Raw genomic sequence first — 27,602 nt, forward strand, 5'->3', positions numbered from 1 at the left:
ATATTACCCTTGATTATGCCCTACCAAGCCCCCCACACCCACCTCACCACCAATTTGGATCACTTGTTGTTCCCTTGTCCCTGGGTTGGTTAATACCACTTCCTTTCCCCCCATCTCCCCCTCTCCCATGTCCCCCAGGAACTGTCGGTCCCATTGTTTTCTCCTCCGGATTGTTCATCCAGCCTATCTTATTTAGACAGACCTGTGGAGATAATAACATGCACACTTTTGCTCTGTCTTATTTTTCAAAAATGCTTTTTAATCAGAAAGCAAGACCGCAGTTCGAAGCACTTTTCAGCTATAAAAGTGAACTGCAGAAAATAGCTTACTTGGCTGACATCTTTCCCATCTTGAATGAGTTAAATTTATCACTGCAACAACCAAATGCAACATGCCTCGATTTGTCTGAAAATATCTGATCATTCCGAATGAAACTTCAGCTCTAGCAAAAAAATTGAATGAAAATAAAATGTACATGTTGCCTACCTCATCTTCTTTCTTTGAGGAACATGACATTGAACCAGACAAAAGGATTACGATGATCATTTCTATGAAAGAATACTTGCACATTTTGCAGATGAAATTCCATCGCATTTTCCAAATCTACCTGACACCCCATTTGCACTTTCCAGAAGCCCATTCCCAGTCAAAGTTGAAGATGTTCCTGAGACAGCACAAGAGGAGTTCATTGAACTTATTAACAGCAATGCAGCGAGAACTGATTTTTCTACAATGCCAGCTACTGATTTCTATACAACACTGGATCAAGTGTTCACCATCATATCCTGTTCTGTCTGAGACTGTGTTGCACCTTCTTCCATTTCCAACAACATCTCTTTGTGAAACAGGGTTTTCCAGCTTGTTGGTTATCAAGTCTAAAAACAGAAGCAGGCTTGTTGTGGAAGATGATCTTGGTTGTCAGATGTACTATTGGAGGCTTTAGCTGACTCAGGATTTCTGGGAATCCAAAAAGCTGGGAGATCAGAGCTTGGTGGAATCAGATAGATTGGTAGACCAGATCTTATGGCAGGTCATGGAAGCTCCACTGATAGCTCCTGGGACAGGAAGGCAATCACTATGACTGTAGGCACAAATCCCAAGAAACTAGACCCAGGAAAAAAAAGAAAGAAACTAGGTGCAGAATTTACACCAGCAGGAAAGAAGGCAGGAAAAGGAACCAGTTCTTCAACAGGCTGTAACCTACATCTGATGCAGAAGAGCTTACTGCCAACCACAGAGAATCCTGCCCAGGCCAAGATGCCACAATACCTATTATAGTCCACCCTTTCTCAACATGGCACCTATCTATATCTCTTTAACCTTACATAGTCTTGAAAGGCACTAATATAATCATACTTTTGCCTAACATCATATGACTATGTGTGCAAAGAAAAATGCTCTGGTCCCATTTACATTTTATATTTTGTAAATGAACAGGATAAAAATATCTGATGCAAAAATATAAACAAGAGATCAAAACAAGAATCACAATCTTTCTCTCTGAACTTGATCAGATGGCTGCAATTAGTATTCAGAACTATGTTTTTCCACCACCCATTCCTTATTCCTCTTGTTGTCAGCTGGTCCTAGTTCTTCACCTGGCACGATGACCTACACCTTCATTCCTGAGGGGTCAGGGCCACTAGTACTCTTCCCAGGTTCGGTTGCTATAGCTTACCATTTACTTTAATCACAATACTTAGGAGGATCAAGAGATGGCATAAGGATTTTCCTGGATCCTATACATATTCTACTTTACCTTCATTGCATAATATCAATTCAATTTCCCCCCTTGGTAAGTCTGTAAATCCTGAAGTATGAGGATCCCCAAATGGTCAAGAAACATTCTTATCAGCCAATTCAATTGAATCAGTGCTGTGTCTCCAGGTGGGAGTGTTCCCTTCTTTCAACTAACCTCTCCAGTTATGAAAGCATAGTGTTTCAGAGACAGGAAGCAAAAATGCTGCCAGTGGGTCACTGGGAGTAATAGTGAGTAGTGCCATTTCCACCCCTGGATTCCTGAACCCATGAATCCTGGCTGGTGGAGAAATAACAACATATATTGGATGCTGGTTTAGAGCACCCAGCCTCCTGGAGAACCTTATTCTAACCTGCAAGGTATGCTGGAACTCATACTGTAATTGTGTCTTTAGAAGTCCATTCTATCTCTCTATCAATCCAGCTGCTAAAGCCTCTTGATTGCCTTCTAAAAATCAGCCAATAAAAATCTTATGCATTATAACAGATCAGTAAGAAATCTAGAGGAACACACAGGACTCAGCAGTACATATTTCTGTGTGTGCCATTGTGCATGAGATAGCCATGATTCTGAAGTGTTCTTAATTGTGGCTAACAATAGGGAACATTGTTAAGCACAAACAAAAAATATAAAATTGATTTATATAAAATATAAAATATTTTTATGGTAGGTATTCCTCTTCATTTTATAATTGAAGACATAGGAGATTAAAGGATTTAATCAAATGTACACAAAAGGGTTTGACAGAGGATATTGGCCTGTCCAGATAGCTCTGTACTCTTAGAAAGCATAATTAAACATTAAAGGTATAATTATAATTATTGACTCATTTTTTCAATCCAACTATTTAAAAATTGCTAAGAAAAATATGATTTAAAAAATGTATGTTTGAAAATGTTGAAAACTCACTCAACCCACCCCCTATGAGTGAGAGAGAGAGAAAGAATCTATAAAGGTAAGTCAAAAGTATTGCTACTAAATTCATGATGCATGGGTATATTATAACAAAATATATTTGAATATGTCTCTCTGAATTCATTGGATGGCTACAGACAGGTTTACTCTGTAGTAGAAAACAAACAGAGAAACAAACAAAAACCAACCTTACTGGCAAGAGTCGATTCCAACTCAGAGTGACACGTGAAGACTGAGTGGAAGTGCCCCTTGGATTTTCTAAGACTGTAGATCCTTCTGGGAGTCGATGCCCACATGTTTCTCTGCCAAGACGCTGGTAGTTTCAAACCACTGATCCTGCTGTTCACCATCCAGTGCATAGCCTATGCACTGTGCATGCCCCTGGGCTCCTTCTTCCCCCTCAGTACTACTCTTCTCAATCTGATTACAGTGTCTTTTTCAAATAAGTTCAATCAAAACAGTGGCTTTGGTGGGGACTTGCTGGGTTCTAAGGTAGATTTTCTCAAAGGATACAGATAATCACAGGGGCTTATTACAAAGATGCTTTAAGAAAGTAGAAAACTACAGTGGTGGGGAAAAGGCCAGCAAACAGGCACCAAAGCATGTTTTTCCATCCTGACAATGAACCGACTTAGTTTGGGCACATTTGAATTTCAATTTTCAATCAGAATTATGTAAACTGGATGAATTGTAATGTCTCTGGTGTGGGCCTCTGATTCTGACAAGAATCATCAGTCTTCTTCAATTAGGCCATAAAAACAAGATTAATATTTCTTGGGAAATTGATATGGATAGTCAGCTGCTGTACACTTCAACTTCAGCACTGCCTTGTCCCTTGTTAAAATGAGTTAGTCATTTGTAAATTCATGATTTCTTTGAAGCATTGTCTCAATAAGGCTTTCATAAAGTTTCAAATATTTCTCAATTCTTTCGTTCAAATTTCTTCACCACAACTTTAATATTTGTTTCTTGCTTCTATTTTGGCATAGTTCATGTTGCTCTAATAGGGGCTCTTTTTAAACTGATGTTTTATCCTTCTTAGTTCCTCAAACTTTGTCTTATTCAGACATGCTATAGGAAATTATTAGAAGTTTATTTTCATAAAAAATTAATCCATGTATATTTTTCATAATATGTATTTTCCATAAACTGTATAAAATCCCTCTTGCATATGTATGTTTACTTTTGTTAAGGATAAACTTATGTTATTCTTATTGATACAAAAGTGCATAGCATGCAATTTACCAGTTAAATGATATGTATAATATTTTATTATAAATTCAACATTTTATTGACTCTTTCAGAATCATTTTGTTGAATTTTAATAAAGGTTTGTATATATAACCAACTTATAGTTCCATCAGTTTATGTAGTTTCAACATAAATGTTGATTGCCATTTTCAGATTTCAAGTCCCTTAAATGGCTTAACGTAACATGGAGTTGGTAAGAGATGCACAGTAGCACACAATTCAATTGTACTCCCTTCGAAAAACAAAAATAAACTCAAGAAGTAAATAAGAGAAAATTGGAATGAAATAATTACAGAAGGATGAGTTCTGAGTATATACCTTTACTTTGGATATAATGTATTTCATTTTGAATTTGTATAATTTCATTTGTTAATAATAACTATATTGTCTCACAAGATTCTTTAATATTTAGATGTTTGCTCTAGCAAGCTGATGTGACCCAACTCCAGGTCACACTGCATATGAAATATTTCTTGTCATTCAAGTGCTTCCATTTCTAGAGTATGTACTACTCCAAATTGGTGAAGTTTCATGGTTCTGAGCATGTTAGCATATCATTTTCAGGAAAATAACATGTGGAAATAGATGATATTGGACAAAGAGTCCTTCCTTTAACAGATGTTGTTGTTTCTGTGGTTTATTCACAGGCATTTCCTTGCATCTCAACTGGCATTTATGGTAAGTGATCCATGATGTTTTTATTTATCTCTTTTGTGCATGTGTAAAAGAGAAGTTCAGTGCTAATCTCTAAAAAACTAGAGAATCATTAATGAATTTAGTTTTCTGTGATTTAAAGACTCAAAATTCAGATCAAGTCCATGAAGGAATCTCAGGAGGCTACTTGGGATCTTTGGTGTTTGTGAATTTTTTTTACTGTACAGCACATAAAATCATTCCATAGGCTGAACTGTAATGTCTTTTAAAATCAAAATTATTGTTGATTTTTAGTTATTTCCCCTAGGGATAGTATTTGATATTTAATAGCTCTTTCATAACTAAGTCAAGTTTCTCAGAAAAACTATAGTTTTATTGAAAATTAAAATTAATAAACGTGTTAACATGCATGTCATAGCTAAATATTCAATTTTTCACAATCCAAATAATAAGCAAAAATATTTCCTGATATTAATATATTATTTAAATGAAAATGATTTTGTAAGCACTTTTTTCTCTAATGTAAAACTCTAAATAGTCTTCTGTCTATGATGACATATTTCTATCTTGCTTTTCTTAAACTACCACTTATAACATAAACAGACTGCCATATAATTGATTGCAAATAATGGCAACCCTATAGGACAGAGTAGAACTGTCCCCTAGAACTTATGAGACTTTCCATCTTTGCCTGACCAGAGTGTCATCTTGTTCCAGAATGGTTGGTGAATTTGAACTGCTAACCTTGTGCTTAGTCGCTATTTCTGGTATATACAGTAGTAAGGTAAAATGAAGATTGTTTATCATTGTAGGTTTTTATAATTCAAGCAAAATAGATCTCAATCTTTCTGAACTCAAACTTCTTCCCACATGGAGACTTTCAATTGAAAAATAAAATAGTCATTCATCTAAAACAAGAATCTACACTCTACTAGTGTAGGGCAGGGTGTATCTAGATGAAGGTTAAAGTTGTGAGTTTATTCTTTCTAATATTAGCCTTTTCTTTCTTTTTTAATAGTGAAAATGTCCTACTACTCTAATCAAATTTTAAAAACTTATTTTGTGAATAAGATAGGAGTTAGCATTTCAGCTCATCATTTTTGTATTTAACCACTCATCTAATTTTGCAATAGCTTACCTCACCCATTCCTTTTTCCTCCTCTCTCCCTCTGGGAGACTGTTGTTCCCCTTTCCCCCAAGTTAATACCTGACTGCACTCTAGCCTGTTGCTTTCCCTCTTTCTCTTTCTCTCCTGCCCCTGGGAACTATCCGTTTATGACTTTGGGTAAGAAAACGTTCATTTTGACCTTTTATAACATTTGTCCATCCAGTACTTGTCCTTTAATGATGATCTTTCTTCACTCACCTCGATACCCTTTCAATTCGTCCATGTCATGAGTAGTTCAGAGTTTCATCATTATTGTATAGAGGTGAATAGTATTTATGCACCAACATTTATTTACCCCTTCTTATGCCTCTGGACATCATGGCTGTTTCCATAATCTTGCTATCACAAATATTACTGCAATGAAATGGATGTACATTGATCTCTTCAGGCTTTATTCCATCTTTCTGTAGCATAGACATTTATGGGTCATATAGTCTTCTCCTCCAACTTCTCCAACACCAGGCAGGAGGAGAAAGCACCTATTCAAGAAGATGAGAAAACTCCAAACAGTATAGACCCCAAAATGAAAATAAAAACTCACAGTGTGTCATAGTCAAACTCTCCAGTTTCACGGGAAAGGACCAAATCTTGAGAGCACTTGGGGAGAGGGGGTGGGGGGAGGACAGGGACAGTCCCCTCGGAAAACCAGTACGAATAAGTTCAGATTCACAATAGAAGCTGTTCTTTAGAATTCCACTGCTGATAATCCCCGGTCCTTCTTTTCACAGTATTCCATCCATGTGGGTGTCTTTCAGTTGCTGGTGCTTGTTGTTCTTGATTTGGGGGTGTACTGCAACTGACTGATGTTTCCACGGCATCCTGTTGTAGCTGTTGGCTTCTGGGTTGAATTTGTGTTGGATAAAGTCAAGTCCGGATGAAGAGGAGGGAAGGGAGAAAGGGGTTGAGCAATGGAAAATGAAAAGAAAAAACAAGAGAAACAAGAGAAATAGGGAGGAAAAGAAAGATTAAAAATTGCTGTTTGATGAAAGGAAAAGGGAAAATGTAAACTAAAGAAAAAGGAAAAAAAAAGCAGGGTTTTAATTTGGTGGGTTATCACCTTGGCCCTGTAGCTTTGTAGCTGTAGACAAGGAGATGTGATGGAGCCACAGTAAGAAAAGTGTGGCATTCGACCTTGACCTGAGTGATTGTGGCTGATCTGGTGGAGAAAGCACTGTGCCAGGCTGAGCCCTACCTGCTGGTGGGCATGGAGATAATTCTGGGCTGGGAGCTGGGCTGGTTGCTAGGATGATAGGAAAAGAGCACTGAAGGTGGGTTGGACCTTGAATGTTGGTGGCATTGAGCGATCACTGGGTCGGGTCGGGGGCTGGGTCTTCTTGTTGGCGGGGCAAGGAAAGAGCACCTAGCTTGCTAGACTGCTTAGTGGGGAGTCACGGAGGGGTTGCTGGGCTGGTGCTAGGAATTCTTGCTGGCAGAGTGCTGAAAGCTGTCTAAGCTGGGCTGAGCTCTGCTCACTGGTGGGGCACAGAGGGATTATCAGAGCAGAGCTGGGCTTTCCTGCAGTGCGGTACTGAGAGTACGCCTAGATCAGCCGGATCCTGCTAGCTAGTAGGGCATGGAGGGATCAAAGAGCCAGCAGCACCTTCTTGCTGGTGGAGTGAGGAAAGCGGGCCTAAGGTAGGCTAAACCCTGCTTGCTGGCAGAGTAAGCAGAGATTACTGGGACTAGCGCTGGGCCTGGTTGCTGTGGGACTCTGCTTGGAAGGGCACAGGCTGGTCAGGAGCCAACAGCGGTGAAGGAGCAGCGCTTGGTACTTAAGAGCAGGTCTATGCCCCTCCCCTTCCGCTGCTTGCTCTCACAGACTCTGGGACATAGAAGTTTGGGTTTACTGAACTTTTGAGTTGTTTCTGTGACTGCCGGCTGCCTGGTCTTTCTTTGGTGGTGATTCTCTCCGAATTACAGAGGGATCCCCTGGTGTGTGTGTGTTCATCCAATTTACCCTGAAACCCATGGAGACTTCTTTCTCATCCTTCGAATTTGTTCTCAGAAGGAGGAAACTGTTCCTGGACGAGGACATGATGGCTGATAAGGTGTAGGCTCAGCAAACAGAAAAATGAAGGTCCTTAACCACATGGATGACCACAGTGGTTGCATCAGTGGGCTCAAAGATAGCAGTGGCTGTGAACACGGTCCAGGACCGGGACCGCTTGATTTTGTTGTATGTTGAGTAGTTGTGATTGCAATGGCCTTGATCAAACCTCACAACACTTCACACACCTGTTAGTTGGACTGAAGCTAATCTGCTTTCACAATGTGCATCTAAACAAAAACATATTCCTTTCTTTGTTAACAGTTCCAAGGTGAACATTCTGCTTTAAAGGACCTTGTTCCTACCATTGTCAGGAACCCAGAGGTCTGCCGTTTTGTCAAGTAATTTCCCTGTTGTTCAAAGTGTATTGCTCTCACAAGCTTATTTACCCTGATTTCAGTAAACTAAGCCTTAAGGATAAGAACACTTACTATTTTAAGGTGCATTGGCTCAAAACAGTTCACATACTTGCCATCCACCCACATCCCACCAGAGAGACATTGCTTCCACTGCACAGACGGTGGAGACTTTATTCTAGGGTAGCATTCACCTGGCTTCTCATAATGATAATAGTAGAAAAGATTGGGGAGTTGAATTTTGGTGGGTGGCTTTTATGCCTAAAGTGAGTGACTAGTCAATTACATCACACAGGTCACCCAGTGAAATTATAGTTTAGGGCAAGATCAACTATCTCAAATCAGCAAAATTTTTTGAATAATGTTGGTGCAAGGACAATGATAATAACAAGAGTAATGTTATTCTGCAAGGACACTTGGTGAATTTGTCAGCATGCTGGATTTTCAAATATCTTTATAATTTAGAACTCCTGAAAAATTATATGTGTGGAATTCTTGTGGTATCAGAGTCTATTATTGACCGCTACCATTAGTGGTCAGTCACTACATAAAGACCTTCAGCTCTCACTTTAACTGTGTTTATATTTCTTTTTACAATACCTTGCAAAATTTGCAGACACATCAGTGGAACAAAAATCAATATATTGAGAATGAGTAATTGCATCACTTATTAAACCACTAATTCTGGCCCATTTCCAAAGAAATCTCTTAAGGAATCAATTGCAATTTGTTTTTGTAAATCTATAATCCCCCGAAGCTGTAACATTTGTTAAACAAACAGAAAGGAATCCCGAGTAGCTGTGCACCACTAGCCTGTACACCCAAAGACCCAGGAGAGTGTGATTGTAGGGCAGGGAGCTAAAGATAGTGGAGTAGAAGTTATATAGTGAGCAGGAGTTCACAGATACAGGAGAAAGAAAAAGAGAAAATATGAATCTAAATTTCTTGAGCAAACATAGGGAGTTTCCTTAGAATCACTAGACTGTATCATTCAGCCATGGTTCACAAGGAGAGTCCTTAAAAGTGAAATCAATAAAGCTGAAGTAACAAAACCAATGTTAAACTGTCTCACCTCTAAGTTTATTGTCCTGAATTTATTTCTCGGTTCACTGAAATGTTCCTAGAGCTTTCTCTAAAGAAATTAATTTTTTAGTAAAATCCACGCTTTATTCCAAACTTCCATTCTGGAAATTGACTCTACATTCTCTTATTGGTCTATCCCAGGACCTAGAACGGAACTGGTTAAGGACTTGTAGGAGGCCGTTGAGTCAGTTCCCCCTCACAGTGCCCCTGTGGGCAGCAGAGCGCCACACGCCTAGCCCTGTGCTGTCCTCACGGTTGGCATAGTAAGGAGCAAGTCTTAATCATGATCAGGTTAGGACCAGCTAAGAAATAGACAGGTCTCACTCAGATGGCAAAGAGCCCTGGAGACACTGTTGGACTGCTAATAGCTAGTTCAGTGTTTCAAATCCATCAGCTGCTTCGAAGAAGAAAAATGAGGCTGTCTGCTCCTGGAAAGAGCGACAATGACTTGGAAACCCGATGTGGATTGCTGGGACTCAGAATCACCTCGATGGCATGGGTTTGGATTTTGATTCTGATTTGCTCTGGGCAGTCTGGGGACCAGATTAAATTAAATGCATTTGGGTTTGGATTTTTTAACATAGTAGAAGGAATAATTTCATTTATCTTTTAGGAAAAATCAGTAAATAATAATAGAGGCTAACTTTTTAGATGCAATTAAGTTTTAAAAATGCATTTATTGAGATAGAACTCATTTAACATATAACTAACTCTTTTAAATGATTTTATTATATGAACAGAATAATGAAACCATTTCCAAAATCTAATTTGAGAAAAATTTCATTACCTGCAACAGAAATTGTAAATTAGTTACTCCTATCTCCCTCTTATATCCTCTGTCCTGCAAGTACAGAACACAAGGCAATACCAGGGTACCTTCCGTATCTCTAGATGCCTATTTTAGACATTTAGCATTGTGTAATGATATAATATGATCTTTTGTGACTAATTTTTTCACATAGAATCTTTTTAAAGTGTACCATTTAGCATGACACATATTCCTTTTTATTGTTACTCTATTCTGTAAATATACCAAATTATATACCTTTATTTGTTGGGCATTTGAGTTGTTTCCATTGTTGGGTATTATAAACAGTGCTTATTGGTAGTTAATTTAAGCATAATTATAGGGTCTCTGGGTTAAACAATTACTAACAATTACTAAGTTTAGCTATTCAAACCCACCCACAACGTTTAGAAGACAAACGTGGTGATCCATGGCCATGAGGATATTCCCATGGAAACTGTATGGAATGCATGTATTCCATAATAATAGAGGCTAACTTTTTAGATGCAATTAAATTTTAAAAATGCATTTATTGAGATAGAACTCATTCATAGAACTCACGAGGATGCTGTGAGTCCGAATCAACTCAAGGGAAACTCGTGTTGATACTATTAGACATCCAAGTATACAAATTATAAATGTGAGACAGGGAGTTGGAATGTTAGTTTTTCATCTTCCTGAAACCATCCAGGTGTTCATTATTTGGCAGATTAGTTGCTCTTAGGCCTTAATGGTTCTGGTGCTCCTATGGCCAATGAGAGAGTCTAGGTTTCTTGTAACCTGATCTTTATAAAAATTGTACGATGTATCTTATATTCCATGATGCTTATCATTACATCAGCATTTTCTTAGAGTCCCAGAGCAGCAATGGGGAGAAGGATATATATCATTGAGACTAGGGATATGAGTTTCAGGATCCCATAGATCTTGGCTTGAATTCAAATTCTGTCCCTCCTATGCTGTGTAGACATAGGAATTTACTTAACCATCTAAGCCTCTAAAATGGGGGTGCGGTTGTTACATAATCTGTTGTCAATTTGAGAGTCTTAAGAGTGAAGGGGTGATCTGGGGTCTTAAAGACTAGAAGATAAACAAGCAGCCAGCTAGCTCAGAAGCAACTAAGCCCACATGGAAGAAGCACACCAGTATGTGTGACCACGAGCTGTCGAAGGGATTGGGTGTCAGGCATCAAGGAACAAGAAATCATGTCATTGTAAAGGTGGGTAAGTGCAGAGTAGAGACTCAGAGTCCATCGGGTGGCAACAGAACTCCCCCCTGCTGAGGGGTTTTGGGGAGGAGATGAGCTAATCAGGGTGCAGGGTAGCAATGATGAAACATATAACTTTCCTCTAGTTTTTTAATGCTTCCTTTCCCTCCAATATCATGATTCCAATTCTGCCTTGCAAATCTGGCTGGACCAGAGGATGTAAATTGGTAAAGATAGCAACTTGAAACACAGAGAATCCAGGATAGATGACTTCTTCAGGACCAGCGGTGAGAGGGGCGAGGCCTGGAGGGTGAAGGGAATGCGGGGTAGAAGGGGGGAACCAATTACAAGAATCTAAGTATATCTCCTCCCTGGGGGATGGACAGCAGAGAAGAGGGCAGAGGGAGACGTCGGACAGGGTAACTTATGACAAAACTATAATAATTTTTGAATTATGAAGGGTTCAGGAGGGAGGGGGGAGGGGGAGGGAGGCGGAAAATGAACAAATGATATGGAGGGCTAAAGTAGAGGGCAAATGTTATGAGATTGATGAGGGCAACATGTGTACATATGTGCTTGACTCAATGGATGTATGAATGGACTGTGAGAAGAATTGTACGAGCCCTCAATAAAATAATTTTTTAAAAAAAGAGTGAAGCGGTAGAAGTTAGCCTGTCATTAAGGCCACAGCTTGATGACCTCCTATGGAGGTGCTAAGGAGATAAATAGCTTGCTGGAGGTGGGACACAAGCTCACTCCCTGAGAGGCATGCTTGCTGACAAGATACATGAAGCTACAATAGAGCCCTGGGCTGAAGGAGTCACGTGGAGACCCCTGCCAGCTCTGAGATGCCTCTGGATCCACAAGACTTTCCACCCACTGGCCTGTGATCTTCCTGCATTCAGCGTTATTGAATGTGCTTCATGGGTCTGAAGAGGAATTTTTAGTGGTGTTGGACACATGGGCTATCGTTGTACTTATGGACTTGATCTGGGCTGAACTGGGATTTTTCCTCAATATTCAATTGTGCTTATATATAAGGTTCTTTCTTAATATACATATCAGTGTCTGTGAATTTGCTTCTCAAGTCAACCCAGACTGCCAGAGGGGATAATACTGACTATTCCAAGATTAAATTTGCTAACACATTAAAAGTGACTATTATAGTGCCTAGCAGTGAGATAAAGTTTAAAGATAAATAAATTTTATTTACATAATTTAAAAAATAATTTTAATTTATATAAGTAATTTAACATAACTTATCATGTTAATGTTTTTATTGCTACAATTGCTCTTATGGTATCTTGTCCAACTGAATTTCATTTCCTTGAAGGCAGGGCATTTAAAAGTTTTGTTCAATACCACCACCTAGATTCTAAAACAGTCTTCACTTGTTGAACAATCATGTAAAGGAGGCTCTACTTGTGCTCTGTGTGACACCAGCCAGCTTTTATCACAGGAGGCTTCACAGTGGCTGCTGCTGAACTGAAAGCCGGATGTGTATTATTGAGCACCTCTGGCTGTGTGAGTTCAGCTCTCAGGAAATGAAACCTTTTTGTTACATCATAATAGCACAGATCACAATTAATCACAAGCATGGCAATTATTTGAAAAAAAGAGTAAATTTCCTTAAGTACTTCCAATAAATAAACAAGTAAACTTAACCTCCCAATAATCTCAAATTTTATCTGAGCCTAACAATGAAAAGAAAAGAATCTGGTTTTGCCTTTAAGTAAAGGTTTTCAGTGATAAGAGACAAAGTCATTTTTGTCATTTGTGGTTTCAAGAGTCAAATCTTAAGCCAGAAAGCTAACACAGAGGGGACATCTGTGAGTCCCAGAGAGAGCCCAGTAGGTAGGGTGCCTTGTTTTGCGACTCCAGATGCTTGACCTGGAAACTGGGTGCTCCAAGATTTTTTTTTCCTCTTCTCTATTTGTTTAATTGCTTGTTCGTTTATTTCCCCTCCCTTTTCTTCCTGGGGAATCCCAGAACTCAGCAAAACAGACTGAACCTCTCTGGTACCCCCCACCCCACATCCCACCAGTGGCCTTGACTTCCTGTGACATTAGGAATTCTCAGCTCCACTTCTGCCCACAATCATAGTCTCAGCCTAACCACCCAGTAGCCCCATTTCCTGATTCTGTGGACCCCTGGCCAGCCTGGTGAGGAATCCCTCTCAGGACAAGCAGTGTAATTTCCCATTTGTTTGGATCCCCATAGTCACTTCAACCTCTTTCTCTCAGAGACCCACCCTGCCCCGCTCCCCCACCCCACCTTGCCAAAGTAACTTATATATTGGGCAGAGGGATCCCCTGTAAACCAAGTAGCCATCAACCAAACTAGGGCTGGTGTTTTGTTGTTGTTTTTGGGGGGTTGTTTTGATTTTTTGGGGGGTGGGCTCTTTGGCTTTTGCATTCTCTCTATTCCATGTAACAGGTTGACTAATGACCAGTTTAGATTCATACGGACTCTCAGAATGCACACAAACCCTAGCAGTTGTGTGCCCTCTTAGGCAGACCATGCCCACCCCAGGCAGGTTCCATTCTTTGGATTCCATCAGTGTCTCACACACCTAACACTGAAAGAAGCAAGCTTCCCCCAAACCAGGAGTTCGTTCTATAGCCCTTACTTTATTAGAGGGTGATTGGCAGCCCCCCTGCAGACCTCAGATCTTATCCACAACCCTTCTCTGTGACTGTTGCCAACAGGCACAGACAGGCAGACTCTCCCACTACACCCCTTTCTCTAAGAGCACAAATAGGCCACCACCCCCTCATCCTAAGGGAAAAAATCCAAAGTGAAATTGAGAATGGTGCTTGGATAAGGAGGCAAGGCTTTTTAGCTCTTAGACACCCCAGCTAAAACAAGCATCTGTCTTTGCCTCTTTTGCTCCTTAGCCTGTGTATATTTCTTGCATTCTACCATAGCCCACTCAATGTCTACGCTTTTGAACCTCAGGTCTCTCATCACAAATCTGTGGCTGCACCCATCTCCCAAACAGGACCAAGCGTGACATACTCTTCCATCACACCCCTTTCTCCAAAAGAACAAAGGGAAACCAGCCCCTGCTCCTGAGGGATGAACCCCCTAGGGAAACTGAGAGAGTGGCCCTCAGACAAGGAGCTAAGCCTTGTTAGCTGGCAGAGCTATTTGTGTACCTACTTCTTTCATTCAGTTATAGGCTGACCTGTGTACTAGCTTACACTCTCTGACTATCCCACCCACCATTGCTTCCCAATCATGCTCTCTCTTTCCTAGTAAAACATTAACTAACAAGTACTAGTATGCCTCTTAAAAGTCCTTTATCCAATATAGAGAAAAAGTGGATTTATGCAGACGATCATCTCCTATTACTACTATCACATCTACCTACTCTCATGCTCCCTCCGCTCACTAACCTTGCCGACCCAACCCACTCACTCCTTCCTCATCTCCACACAAGACCTAAATATAAACTTCAAAGCTATAAGGATCATCAATGAGAAAATCAGGACAAATTTATGGGCAATAATTTAGGACATACACAGACTACCATGTATAATATTGGAATCACTCACAGAAGAAGACAAAAGAGATGACTGGAACCCATTAAACACAATACACTTATGCACATTAAAAGATGTAAAACAAGAAGCCACAGAGTGGGAAAAAAATCTTCAGCAAATATACAACAGACAAGACTAATCACTCCAGTACATAGAATTCTGCACCATCACAGCAAGACAAAGAATGGGTGATCCAATTATAAAGTGAGGAAAACACATAAACATAGAATTCACCAAAGAAAGCACTCAGATGGCAAACAAATACATGAGGAAATGCTCAAGATCGCAGGCCATTTGAGAAGGACAAATCAGAACAATGAAATACAACCTTACACTCACTATGATAGAAAAATTAAAAATAAAAACTCAGAGAACAACAAATGCTGAAAGGTGTGGAGCGATTGGAGCTCTCATATGCTGCTGCTGGGATGGCAGATGTGTACAACCACTGTGGAGAGCAATGTGGTGCTGTCTGCAGCAGCTAGGAATAGAAATCCCATGTGACCCAGTAATACGCTCGTGAGTATATAACCTAAGGAAGCAAGGTGAAAAGCATGAACAGATATATGCTCCCCCGTGTTTATAGCAGCACAGTCCACAGTAGCAAAACGCTAGAAACAACCGAAATCCCTATCAGCAGATGAATGGACACAGAGACGCTGGCACATGCACACAATGAAACAATGCATCCGTGGAAAAGACACTGAATTCATGAATCACTCATGACATGGAACTGGAAACAATGATACTAAGTGAAGACAGTCAATCACAAAAGGACAATATTGTATGAGTCCGCTACGATAAGAATAAGAGCCAAGACAAAAGACAGCCTTCTGCTCTCAGGTCATGCACGCTTCCAATCTGGTCTCCCAAGCAGCAAGGTAGAGACTCTGGCTTGCAGCCATTAACCATATATCCTGCCCTCTATAACTACACCTTTAAAACACAGGAGACTTCACCTCAGCTGGGGTCAATTGGGGAGGTTGTGGGCACAGAGAGAGGGCCATTCATTTGCTGCCATACAACATTGTGCTGAGGTCACCTCAAATTAATATACACTTCTATAAGAATGATAAATGAATCTTAATGAAAATTCAAGTCAGTATGTGGAGAGGAGGACAGCGTGCAAGTCTCAGAGAAGGCGATTATATTTCTGTTGGTTGGTAAATGAAAAACTAGATGGTTCTCAGCTATAAGAAACAATAGGGTCTGGGGTCTTAAAGGCTTGTCTCTCAACAAGCCTTTTATAGAGGCATCAATTGGGGCCACGTGGAAGAAGCACATCAGTTTGTGTGATCCAAGGATTGTAAATGACAAAATCCAAACCCCAAAGAGGGAATGGTACCCGAGCTTAAATTGTGAACACCCAGCTTTTGAAAGGCTATGAATGACATTGGGAACCCCAAAAAACATTCTCAATGTCCATACATGGATTGCACTCTGGTTAATCCCCTATCAGGTATGTGAATAGCCTTGCTATAATTCAGAGTTTGGGGAATGGGGCTTACTTTGTTTTGTAATTCTGTCATTGCTTTCTTTGTTTTTATGAATATGAAATGGTAGAGTTTGAGAGACAATGAAAGCCTTTATGGTTTCTTCAGGGGAGCTGGGGGAGGAGATTGGAGTCAGGGGAGTAGCTGATGACTGTGAGCACAAGAAAGCAGTGAATGTTCTAAAATTGATTATGGACATGATTGGACAACTCTCTTTAATATGATTAACTATTGAATTGTATTGTATGTGAAATACATAGCAAAAGACTCTTTTAAGAAAATCAAGCTGTCATAGGATCGCAAATTTTTATGGACAAAATCATCGGCAGTAGTACAAAATAGTACAAAATCTACCATATGGCAGGGTGGGGAAAATTGAATGTTTGTGGTTTCTTGCTGAAAACACCCAGAGATTTGAATACAGATTTTCATTTCTAAGATCTTGGACTACTGAGTCTAGGAAATTATTTTGGAAATCATACTTGTGCTAGCACCTTTTCTTGCTTGTTAAAAATGAAACCAAGAATGACTGAGTGATTTATCTAGGACATTCAAACAGTTCAAAGAAGAACTGAGCTAAGATGCTCTAAGGAGACACGGTATTAAAGGCAAGGTTTGGGGAATCAGGCAGATTATAGCTCATTTACCAACTCTATGATCTTCAGTTCCAAGGGTCTTCAAGTGTTAGCTGATAATATGAATATGATGATCATTCCAAAAGCATTACTACTAAGGTCTCAGTTGATACATGCATGGGCTTATTTCAGGCAAAACAAATCTCAACAGGTCTCTATCGGGGGGTGGCTATAGCCACATTATCTCGGGAACTACTTGTCTCAGTTTTGAGTCAAAAGTGCCTCCATAGAAACTCATGTAGGGTGCCTTAAAAACAATAGAAGTGTCTATGAAAATAACGGCTTCTGAGGAGAAATGTTGGGCCTTTTAAATACCAGTCAGGTCAGCTCCGAAAATTAGGATGACTCCTATTTTGGGGGGACTCCAAATAGGTAATATTGATGGATTTTCTCAAAGGATCTTGAACTTTCAGAGAGGTATATTAAGAAGTTTGAAGAAAATAAAAAATTTTACTGGTTAAAAAATGTCAGAATGTTGTTCCAAGAAAATTTTTTCCCATTGCAACAGTACACCTGCTTATCTTTTGAGGGTATCGAGAGCTATCCTTTGAAAATTTTATTGAGAAATTTTATCATATCTATGCTACAGCCCCAATATTTCCCCTCCTGGTCCCCCCCCCCCCCCGCAAACTAAGAAACCCTTTAAAAGGTATTCTATGACTCCCTCAAAGATGCCAAAATAGCACTGAATCATATATATAGAAATTGTTAAATTAGAGAAAGTTTTATGCCACAATTTTAAAAAGTTCACTAATAACAATGATACAACGAAGAATAAAATGTTCTAAAATTTATTATGGTAATGATTGTACAAATCTTCTTGATATGATTGAACTATTGAATCATGGTATGTGGATAAAGTGCCAATAACTGACATTTTGATGAAATGTCAGTTAGAGTATAGAATTCTCCTGGGAGGAATAGAGAGATGGAGACATAGCATCCGAAAATATATAAATATAGAGATTTCAAGAAGCAATAGTTTCACAATTTGAGATTTTTGTTTAATGAAATCTTCTATGATTTTATAGCAATACCATTAAAATATTGCTCATGTGTAACTAGTTTCTGTTGAGTTTCTGCTACTCATAGTGACTCAGATATGACTGAGTTGAACTCTGCTCCATAATTTGTTCAAAGCCGTGACCTTTCAGAAGCGGATCACCAGGCATTTCTTCTGAGGATCATATGGATGTGTTTGAACTTTCTGTCAATAGCCCAGGCCTTAGACATTTGTGCACAGAGCACCTGCTATTAAAAGAAAATGAAGGTGTTGAACAAGTCTCTTGAGGGACTTATGAGTTCCCAAAATAGATCCAAATAAGAGGTTATGCCACACCTACTTATGCTAGTTCCCCTTCCTCAAGCTTCTGCTTTTACTACAACCCGATTTTTATGGACTATCCCAACACAGGTTGAGTTCGTGAATCCAGTATGTGAAGGCTGAGGTAAGACAGAAGGCACCGGAAAAGCCACCTTTGTTGATATCCTACCAAGGATTTATCCATTTTATAATCAGAGTCCCTTTAAAGGTTAAAGGTGACGTCGTTCTACATTGAATTTTAGGAAATATCCTAGTTTTAAAAATTGATGTTTCATATAAATTATAAAGCATAAGTATATTGCATTCTACTTCTCAAAACAAAATACTTGACATTACTTACAATTTAAATAATTCCACATCCCCCTGACGATAAATCTTCTGTACTTACCCCTCAGGAAGGTGCTCTCCCTGTGGTGTGTGCTGCCTTTGAACACTCCAGCTTTAAAAGCCATGCGATGACCCACCTGGAAAAAGCCACTTCTCACATATAATTACACCAAACTTGTTAAAGCAATCACAAGTAGATCAGGGGTTATAGGATTCTACAAGTTCTTTGTGGGTGTGGTTATAGGGAAATGCTGGCATACTAAATCATTGCCTGTCCTTTTATTTTCAGCTTTGCAAACATTTTATTATCTTATTCCTAGTGAAAAAGAAGCAGAAGTGCAAAGAATTGCTATTTTTCATGTTGCATATAGAAGGAAATGAGAATTCATCAGCTTTTTTCATCCTTCATAAAACAATGAAATTATGCCTCATTGCTAGTATAAAATAGTGATATGCATCAGGGGATTTGAGTCATGTAAAAATACTTGACTTTAAGTGCTTTTTAAAGATGTCTCTGCACAAGTTGCAGAAGCAATACTGGGACTTAAAGTCATGAAGGTGTGTGTGTGTGTGTGTGTGTGTGTGTGTGTGTGTGTGTGTGGCTATTAAAGCTGACTTGGGTGATGTTCTCTTGAGAAGAAAAACCAATAACGCTTATATACTCATATGTCAAGACATTTATCCAAAGGAAATAACTGATACTGCTATAGAGATTGGCGAGTCTATGGATCAGATATTAGGCTGCATGCTTCTCCTGACTCACATTGCTACAGGAGCAGATGGATTCCAGATTGGTGGATAAGATGACAGATTTCTCACTCACAGTCTAAAAAGGTTTATAAATCCCATGGTTGGCAAGTAATACTGCAGGTTTCTGGCACAAATCCCAAGAACAGAGGTCAGGTGAGAAGAGTTATATGCAGGAAACATGGCAAGCTAAGCTAAAGAACTTTGCCAGGAAGTTTATAAATGCTTGATGAAGGCCACACCCAAGAAGGCTCCCTCAGGGCCTTTCGGTAAAATCACGGCTGTGACCAAATTAAGGATGTTGTATCGCAGGATAACCTCCTTATATTAGATCAAGCCTTTGACCAGCATAAGGATGGCCCATCTCACTCTACTCTTTCTACATTAAATAGAGATCATAGCATTAGATCATATCATGTGAAATGATTGTATGATTATCTAACTGCAAAACCAGAGAATCATGACCCATCCAAGTTACTATCACCTTAACCCTCACACGACTCTAGCTTGGCTCTTAACAAATCTTACTCCAAACCACCTCCAGCACCAATGAGTACGAAAAGAAATCGGCAACGTGGTGAAATTAGGAAGAGGATAAAGGGCAAGAGTGAAGTACAAGACAGAAATGACAAGAGGCTCACAGGGTGAGAAAGCCCATAGCGAGCAGCTGTCTTCAGCCAGATATAGACAATCCAGAAGACTAGCTAGAAAACTTAGATCCAGCTGTCTCCTTATTGTACACTATTAGTAGCAGGTTTCTATTCTGTCTGTTTGGGAGGTAGTAGGCAGAAGGGCTCATCACCTAACTGTCAGTTTGCCCTACTGTGGTGGCTTGTGTATTATTGTGATGCTGGAAAATATGACACTGGTATTTAAAATGACAGCAGGGTCACCCAAAGTCGACAGGTTTCAGTGGAGCTTCCAGAAGAAGAACAAAGTATTAAGAGGAATCGGCTGTCCTTTTCAAAGAAATCATGACTGAAAACTGTGGATAACATTGACACATTGTCATTCCTGAAAACCAAATGAATCAAAGCAGAGCATTGTCAGAAATAGTGCCAGGTCAGATGGCACTCAACATAGAACTGAGGAAGCGCCACCTCCTCAAAGTACAGTTGACCTTAATGAGGCAGATGGAGTAAGGCTTGAAGGTATATAGCCTTCAGGGCCTTCATTTGTTGATAAGATATGGCTCAAAATGAGAAGAAACTATTGCAAAAATCTACTAATAATTGGAACTAAGGATGTATGAAGTATGAATCTAGGAAAATTAGAAAATTCCCCCAAATGAAAGGGAAACCATAAAAAGCAATATCTTTGGTTAGAGAGCTAAAATTAAATGGTATTGGCCATTTTGAATCAAAAAGATCATATGGTTTACTGTGCTGGGAATGAAAAAGTTAAGTGTAATGACTTTGCATTAATTTTCAAAAAGGACATTTCAAAATCTGTCTTGAAGTATAATGGTGTCTTTGATAGGATGATATCAGCTTTCAAGAAAATCTAATCAGCATAACTATCATTCAAATGTATGCACTGGCACTAAAGATGATGAAGGAAATGATATTTTTTAACCAATGTCTTCAATCAGAAATCGAAAACCACACTTTTAAGATGCAACTGGAATGAAAAAGTTGGAAGCAAAGAGGAAGGAACAACTGTTGGAAAATATGGTTTAGGTGATAGAAACAAAGCTGGAGATCAAATGATAGACTTTTGGGAGACCACCACTTGTCCTTTAAAAAACAAAACAAAAACAAAAGACCCAACACGGTACACACGGACTTCCCCAGATGTAATACACGGAAATTAAATAGAGTACGTATGTGGAAAGAAGTGATGGAGACACTCAATGTCAGGCCAGGGACTGACAGTGAAACAGAATACCAATGGCTCAGATGTAAGTTCAGGTTGAAGCTGAAGAAAATTAAAATGAAAACATGTCCAAAGAGCCAAAATGTAACATGCCGCATATCTCACCTGGAGTTTGAGAAGATCTGAGGGTCAGAACGGACCTGTGCACCACTAGTGACAGAAGACTGATGAGCTGTGGGGCATCCAGAACGTGATTCACGTAGAAGGCACAGGCTTCGCATGGTCTTCCCTCGTGCCTGGCTTCTAGTTTTCTGCTCCCAAAACCTTTCTGTTTAACTTTTATTCCCTGTCACCAGGTCTTTGCTTTTCCCTTGGCTTGGAGAATTCATAATTTCCTCCGCCTCTTCATCTGGTTAATCGCCACGGGCTTGATCCGTAAGGGGTGTTTCTCCTCATCTTGGGCCCGATCAATCATCCTGATAAACAGTCTTCAGGAGGGGGTGTGGGTCTCTCTCCCAGCAATCGTTTTTGTTGTGAGTGACTATCGAGTCCATTCTAACCCTGCACACAGCAGAACAAAGCACTGTCCGGTCATGAGCCGTCCTCAAAAGTATTCCTATGCTTGAGCCCATTGTTGTAGCCACTGTGCCAACCCTTCTCTTGGGAGGCCTTCTCCCTTTTCACTGCCCCTCCACTTTACCAGACATGACATCCTTTTCCAGATGCTGGTCTGTCATAACAGTCCAAAGTATGTACAAAAAAGATTCTATCCTTGGCCCGAAGGAGAACTCTCACCATACTTCTCAGAAAGATCTGTTTATCCTTTGAACTTTCCATGGTACTTTATTCTTCTCCAACACTGCAATTCAAATGTATCAATTCTTATTCGGTCTTCCTTATTCAATGCTGAACTTTCATATGCATATGAGGTCATTGGAAATACTATGGTTTGAGTAAGGCACGCCATGGACCTCAAAGTAACACCTTTGCTCTTTGACATTTAAAAGAAGTCAGGTACAGAAGATTTACCAATGCAACCTATCTTAATTGTTACTTCCATGAGCATAGTTTATGGATCCAAGAAGGACAAAATCAAAACTTTTGATAACTTCAAACTTTTCTCCATTTATCATTTACCTCTTGGTCCAGTTGTGAGGATTTTGAATTTCTTTACATTGAGTCTTCAACCACACTGAAGCCTGCATTCCTTGATCTTTACATGCAAGTGCTTCAAGTCCTCCCTTCATATTGAAAATTGTTAATTAGCCTTCCTCCAATCCTGATACCACATTCTTCTTCACATCAGCCAGCTTCTCGGATATTTGCTCGGCATACAGATTGACTAAATAATGTGTGATGATACAATCCTGAAAACCAACTTTGCTGATTTTCAACCATACAGTATTCTTTTTTAATTTACACAACGGTCTCTTGACACATGTACAAGTTCCTCATGAGCACAATGATGCATTCTGAAATTCCCATTATTCTCAAGGCTATGTATAGTTTTTGATAATATACACAGTCAAATACGTTGGCACAGTGAATAAAACACAAGCAAACATCTTTCTGATATCCTCTGCTTTCAGCCAAGATCTATCTGACATCCGCAAAGATATCCCTTGTTCTACATCCACTTCTGAATCAAGCCTGAACTTCTGCAAGTTTTCTGTAAATATATTGCTACAACATTTACTGGATGATCTTCAGCAAAATCTTACATACATGTGATATCAACCATATTCTATAATTTGAACAGTGTATTGGGTAACTTTTCTTTGGAATGAGTACAATAGGGATCTCTTCCAGTCAGTTGCCCAAGTCTAGTAAGTGTTTCCAGTGCTTGATCCACGTGTTGAAACATTTCCATTGGTATTCCATCAATACTGGAGCCTGTTCTTGCCTAATGTTTCGGTGCAGCTTGAACTTCTTCCTTCAGCACCATTGGTTCTTGCTCATATGCTACCTCCTGAAATGGAGGAATGTCCAATTCCTCTTTTTGGTACAGTTATTCTGTGGACCCTTGCCATCTTCTTTTGATGCTGCCTTCGTCATTAAGCATTTTCCCCCACAGAATCCTGCTAAATGAATACAAGTACTGGATAAACTCGTATATAAGCCGAGTTTTTCAGCACATTTTTTAATGCAGTTTTGTGGCAAAATTGGGTGCATTGGCTGATACTCAGGTCAGCTTACACTCGAATATATACAGTATTTTCCTATAAACTGATGCCCTAATATTTATCATAATTATAAATTAAATTATTTGGGGATTTTCTTGACAATATTAAAATATACATTTTATATTCTTAGGATACATATTTTATATTCGATGTCAAATAATCAAATAAGAAACAACTGTTTGGAACATTAAAAAAAAACACATGTAAATTGTATACCTTAAATTTCACTCGAGTTTTTGTTTGTTTGTTAGTTGGCTGATTGGTTTTCTCCTAGCAGTAACGCTAACAAATAGATGTTACTTATTATTTTAAAGAGCCAAGATTTTGATATCTGTATTGATCCTTTTCACAGTCAGCCCTTATGCACATTTCCATCTTTCCTCTTAAGGGAACATTTCTAAGAAAGTTGGGTGTTTCAATTATAACAATCAGTTACTAGATGCAGTCAATAATTTTCTCACCCTTTAGATAGAATCTGAACTCTGACGTACCAGGAGTTTTGTGTCATGTGGCATCTCTATTTTCTCACTGTCTAATATGGACAATATAATTAACTAATAATACAATCTGCTAACAATTGGTCAGATAGCTTGTGATTACCACCCATCCTTGAGAGGACTCTGTTAACCAAACACACACACACATAGAACTCAAATGTCTTAACAGTTATGCGACTAAACAAAGTTCAGTTTGAGGGAACGGCTTCGGGGCCATATCTTAACCTCCTGCATGTATACAAGGGCAAAAGAGAATTCAGCTCCACAGCAGCCCAAGATTTATTCTCACAAGGCAGTGGTCAGACATGCCTCCAATCTCTAGAGTCCTTTACCATTTTCTGACACTAATCATCCCTCCTGGGTATGAGAATCCATTGCAATAGCTACACAGAACTCACATTCAATATGATTGTGGGGTTTACTAGATTAGAAAATGTTAAGGACTCATTCATTTTATATGTAGTATCTTTCTTCCACTATGGACTATGGCCTCTCACAGGACATCATTGGCCTCTGACCTACTCAAGCAAGTGCCACAAGGGCCTATTAGTGTTGTGGTTAAGTACCCCCACAGGGGCATTCCTTCTGCAAGCTGGTCTTCTGCAAAATACGCATTCAGCTTTACTCCTATTGGCAGAGAAGTTTGCACCCCTGTCTCATGATTTCTGGGCTGCTCTGTGGCAGGATTAGTTTGTAGCTTATCTTTCTTGATGGTCTTAGTATTCTCTGTTGCTGCTTGAGATGTTTCACATAATACTTAGTAAAATGACAAAATGGAACAATCTCCTCTATTAGAATTTCACAGACTCTTAGTAGGATTTCACCCAATCATTTGGTGGACGTTACAAAAACTATGTGCTAGTTTGGGTAGACTAGAAAAACAAAATTCATGGACGCTCAAATGTGTATAAGAAAGAGCTTTATATACAAGAGCAATTGAATATTGAGAAAACATCCCAGCCCAGTCCACATCGAGTCCATAAGTCCAATATTAGCCCATATGTCTGATACCAATCTATAAATTCCTCTTCAGACCCACCCAGCACATGCAATAACACCAAATGTAAGAAGATCATAGGCCAGTGGGTGGGAAGTCTTGTGGATTCAGCAGTGGTATAAGCATCTCAGTGCTGGCAGGGGTCTCTATGTGGCTCCTCCAGCTCAGGGCACTAGCATTGCTCTATATGTGTCTTGTCAGCTGCAATTTTTCCCAGGGAGTGAGCATGTGTCCCGCCTCCAGTGAGCTATTTATCTCCTCAATGCCTCCAAATGAGATAATCAAGCTGTGACCTGATTGACAGGCTAAACTCCACCCTTTCACTCTTACGTCTCAGATTGACACCAGATTTTGTAACTACCACAGACTGTAATTAGTAAAGTCATATCAAGTAATTCCATTTCACTGAAGAAATTGACAGACATGTTAAATATTGTATTAGTAATGAATAGAGCAATTTATGCACATGATAAAAATAAACCATTTAAAAGGTCATTTTAAAATGTTTTTCTCACCAAATCTTCCACCATACTTCATAAGAAGTAATCATTGTTAGATTTCTCAATTTTCTAAAATTAAAAAACAATTACTGCACAAATAAGCCCATGACCATAAGCAAATACATCATTTTGTGTTGTTTATTTTCTGTATGGTTTCCTTTGTAGGAAAGTCTTCACATTTAAAGATCAATTTAAAAATACTCTTAGGTTTCTTCTGTTGGCTTCAATATTTTAAATATACCCATATATGTGCTAAATTATATATGTGTGTGTATGTGTGGGGGGGCATGCATACTATCTATAATTATCTGTAATACTTATACATTAGATAGCAGATTTGTGAGATTTGTAGATTTGTACATATAGAGCTGTGTAATATTGCCTCATAACCAAAAATTGTATTGTTAGTCAGTTGCTGTCAAATAGATTCCAACTGATAGCAGTCCAACATATAACAGAATCACACTCTGCCCATTCCTGTGCCGTCTTGACAATCATTGCTAAACGTGGATCCGTTGCTGCAGCCACCTGCTCATTCACACCGTAGAGAGTCCCTCTTTTCCATGGTCCCTCTACTTTACCGGCAGGGCCGGTCCTTCCTGACAGCATGTGCAAAGTCGAAGCCTCATCATCCTTGCTTCTGAGAAGCATGCCGGAGTCTCCTTTGTGTTGTTGTTTATTTGTTTTTCCCAATGCCTCCGGTGCAGGTTGGATTTATTCTTCAACACCGTAAGTCCTTGATCATACGCTACTCTGGAATGGTTGAATGTGAACCAGTTCTTTGGGGCACAATGGTTCTGTTTGGGCCTTCCATATTCTTTGCAGGCTTCCTCCGTCATTTAATCTTTTCTCCATAGAATCCTTCAATATTATAATTTGAATCTGAATTTATTGCTACAGTTATTTCAGCTTGACAAATGCCCATTTTTATTATAATAATTTACTTTGTCTCCTCAAAAAATCCACCCAGAGAGGGCGCGGGAAAAAAAATCTGGTGAATTACTTCTGAAAGGTCACAACCATTAAAAACCTTATTGACTGTAGTTCCACTATGAAATTCATGGGGTTGCCATGTTGAGACATTCTCTGCAGTAGCTTGTTAACTGATGTGGGTATGCATGTATAAACACACAACATAATGTCTACTGTTTGTGCCAATGTCCTTAAACTCGAGAATTGCAGTGGAATATTATTTTTCATTGTAAGTCATTTATATACTGCATTTTGTACGTGGGCATATGTGTATGGACAAGTTTTCTATGATAGAATGGGTTACCTGTTATGAATGTGACAGTGAAGCAAAACATATTCATAGTATTATCATTATCAGGTTGTTACAAATTCTGGGGAAGTTTCCAGCTGTTATAATTCTGTCAAGTCTTCTTGCATTAGAATAATAATATCCAATTTTCATTTATGGTATACAAGAGAAAGGTAATTCGTTTTTTCCACCTACTAGAACATACATTATTTCACCCACTGCTGCCCCGACAAATGAGCAAGTCATTTAATGTGAGAATAAATTAATAGGGAAGCCTTTCAGCAGTTTTAGTTCAGGTGTTTTTGAGGTGAAGTGAGATTTCTTCTAATTGTAAATCTCAATGACAGTTTGTCAGTGATTTTCTACAATTGCAAAATGATATTACATCCATCTCAACACCTGAAAGAAATCCTGATTATGAGACATAGAAGGCTTGACTATGAAAGACATTTTGATCTGAAATGTCACTAAAATCATAAGAGGTTATCTCGTCAACGAGGAAATAAGTAGCACAGGGTATTTTGTGATAGTGATCAGCAAGAAATTGTATGTTGTCTTTTGGAAATAGAAGAAAATTACATGACATGCCTGCATGCATTTTCCATTCTCCCAGGATTGGCAAGTTTGGAGTAGCTCACAGAGGGCCCAAGGTGCATTTTCCTTTGGGTTTTGCAGGGTGAAGTAGGGAATGAACTACTTTATGTCTAGTGTTAAGACTACCTTTTATTTCAAGAAGTGCAAAGTATTTTGAATCAACAGAATCAAATTAGAACTTCAGAGAAGCTTACCCTGCATGGTTTACACCAAGAAAGCTAAGACACATTAGCAATTCTTTGAAGGATAGTAAATAGTGAAAAAAGAAAAGAAGCCATCTTCTACCTCTTATGAATCTTTAACAGCAGGGGAGGGGAGCAGCAAGATCCCCAAGGAATGATGAGGGTGGACTTTGGGGACAGGGCGTGGTACCCCAACAGGCTGGACTGGAAAACACTCTTAAAAGCCAGCGATCCTTGAACTAACTACAAGCTTTTCTTTCTTGGTCTGTCTTAAT

The 27,602-nt window shown here is 39.2% G+C and overlaps 1 protein-coding gene across 1 annotated transcript in view; it reads left to right on the plus strand.

Annotated features, from left to right (window-relative positions):
- Positions 1–27,602, plus strand: part of MACROD2 (mono-ADP ribosylhydrolase 2) — a 1,581,126-nt gene that overhangs the window by 1,468,391 nt on the left and 85,133 nt on the right. The window contains exon 5 of the mRNA XM_045295172.1: positions 4,573–4,603. Coding sequence (XP_045151107.1) covers positions 4,573–4,603 — 31 coding nt within the window. The remainder of the gene's footprint in view (positions 1–4,572; positions 4,604–27,602) is intronic.

The sequence above is a fragment of the Echinops telfairi genome, unplaced genomic scaffold (genome assembly GCF_000313985.2).
Source record: "Echinops telfairi isolate 266 unplaced genomic scaffold, ASM31398v2 ScPeMD7_5592;HRSCAF=6446, whole genome shotgun sequence".
Classification (NCBI taxonomy): domain Eukaryota; kingdom Metazoa; phylum Chordata; class Mammalia; order Afrosoricida; family Tenrecidae; genus Echinops; species Echinops telfairi.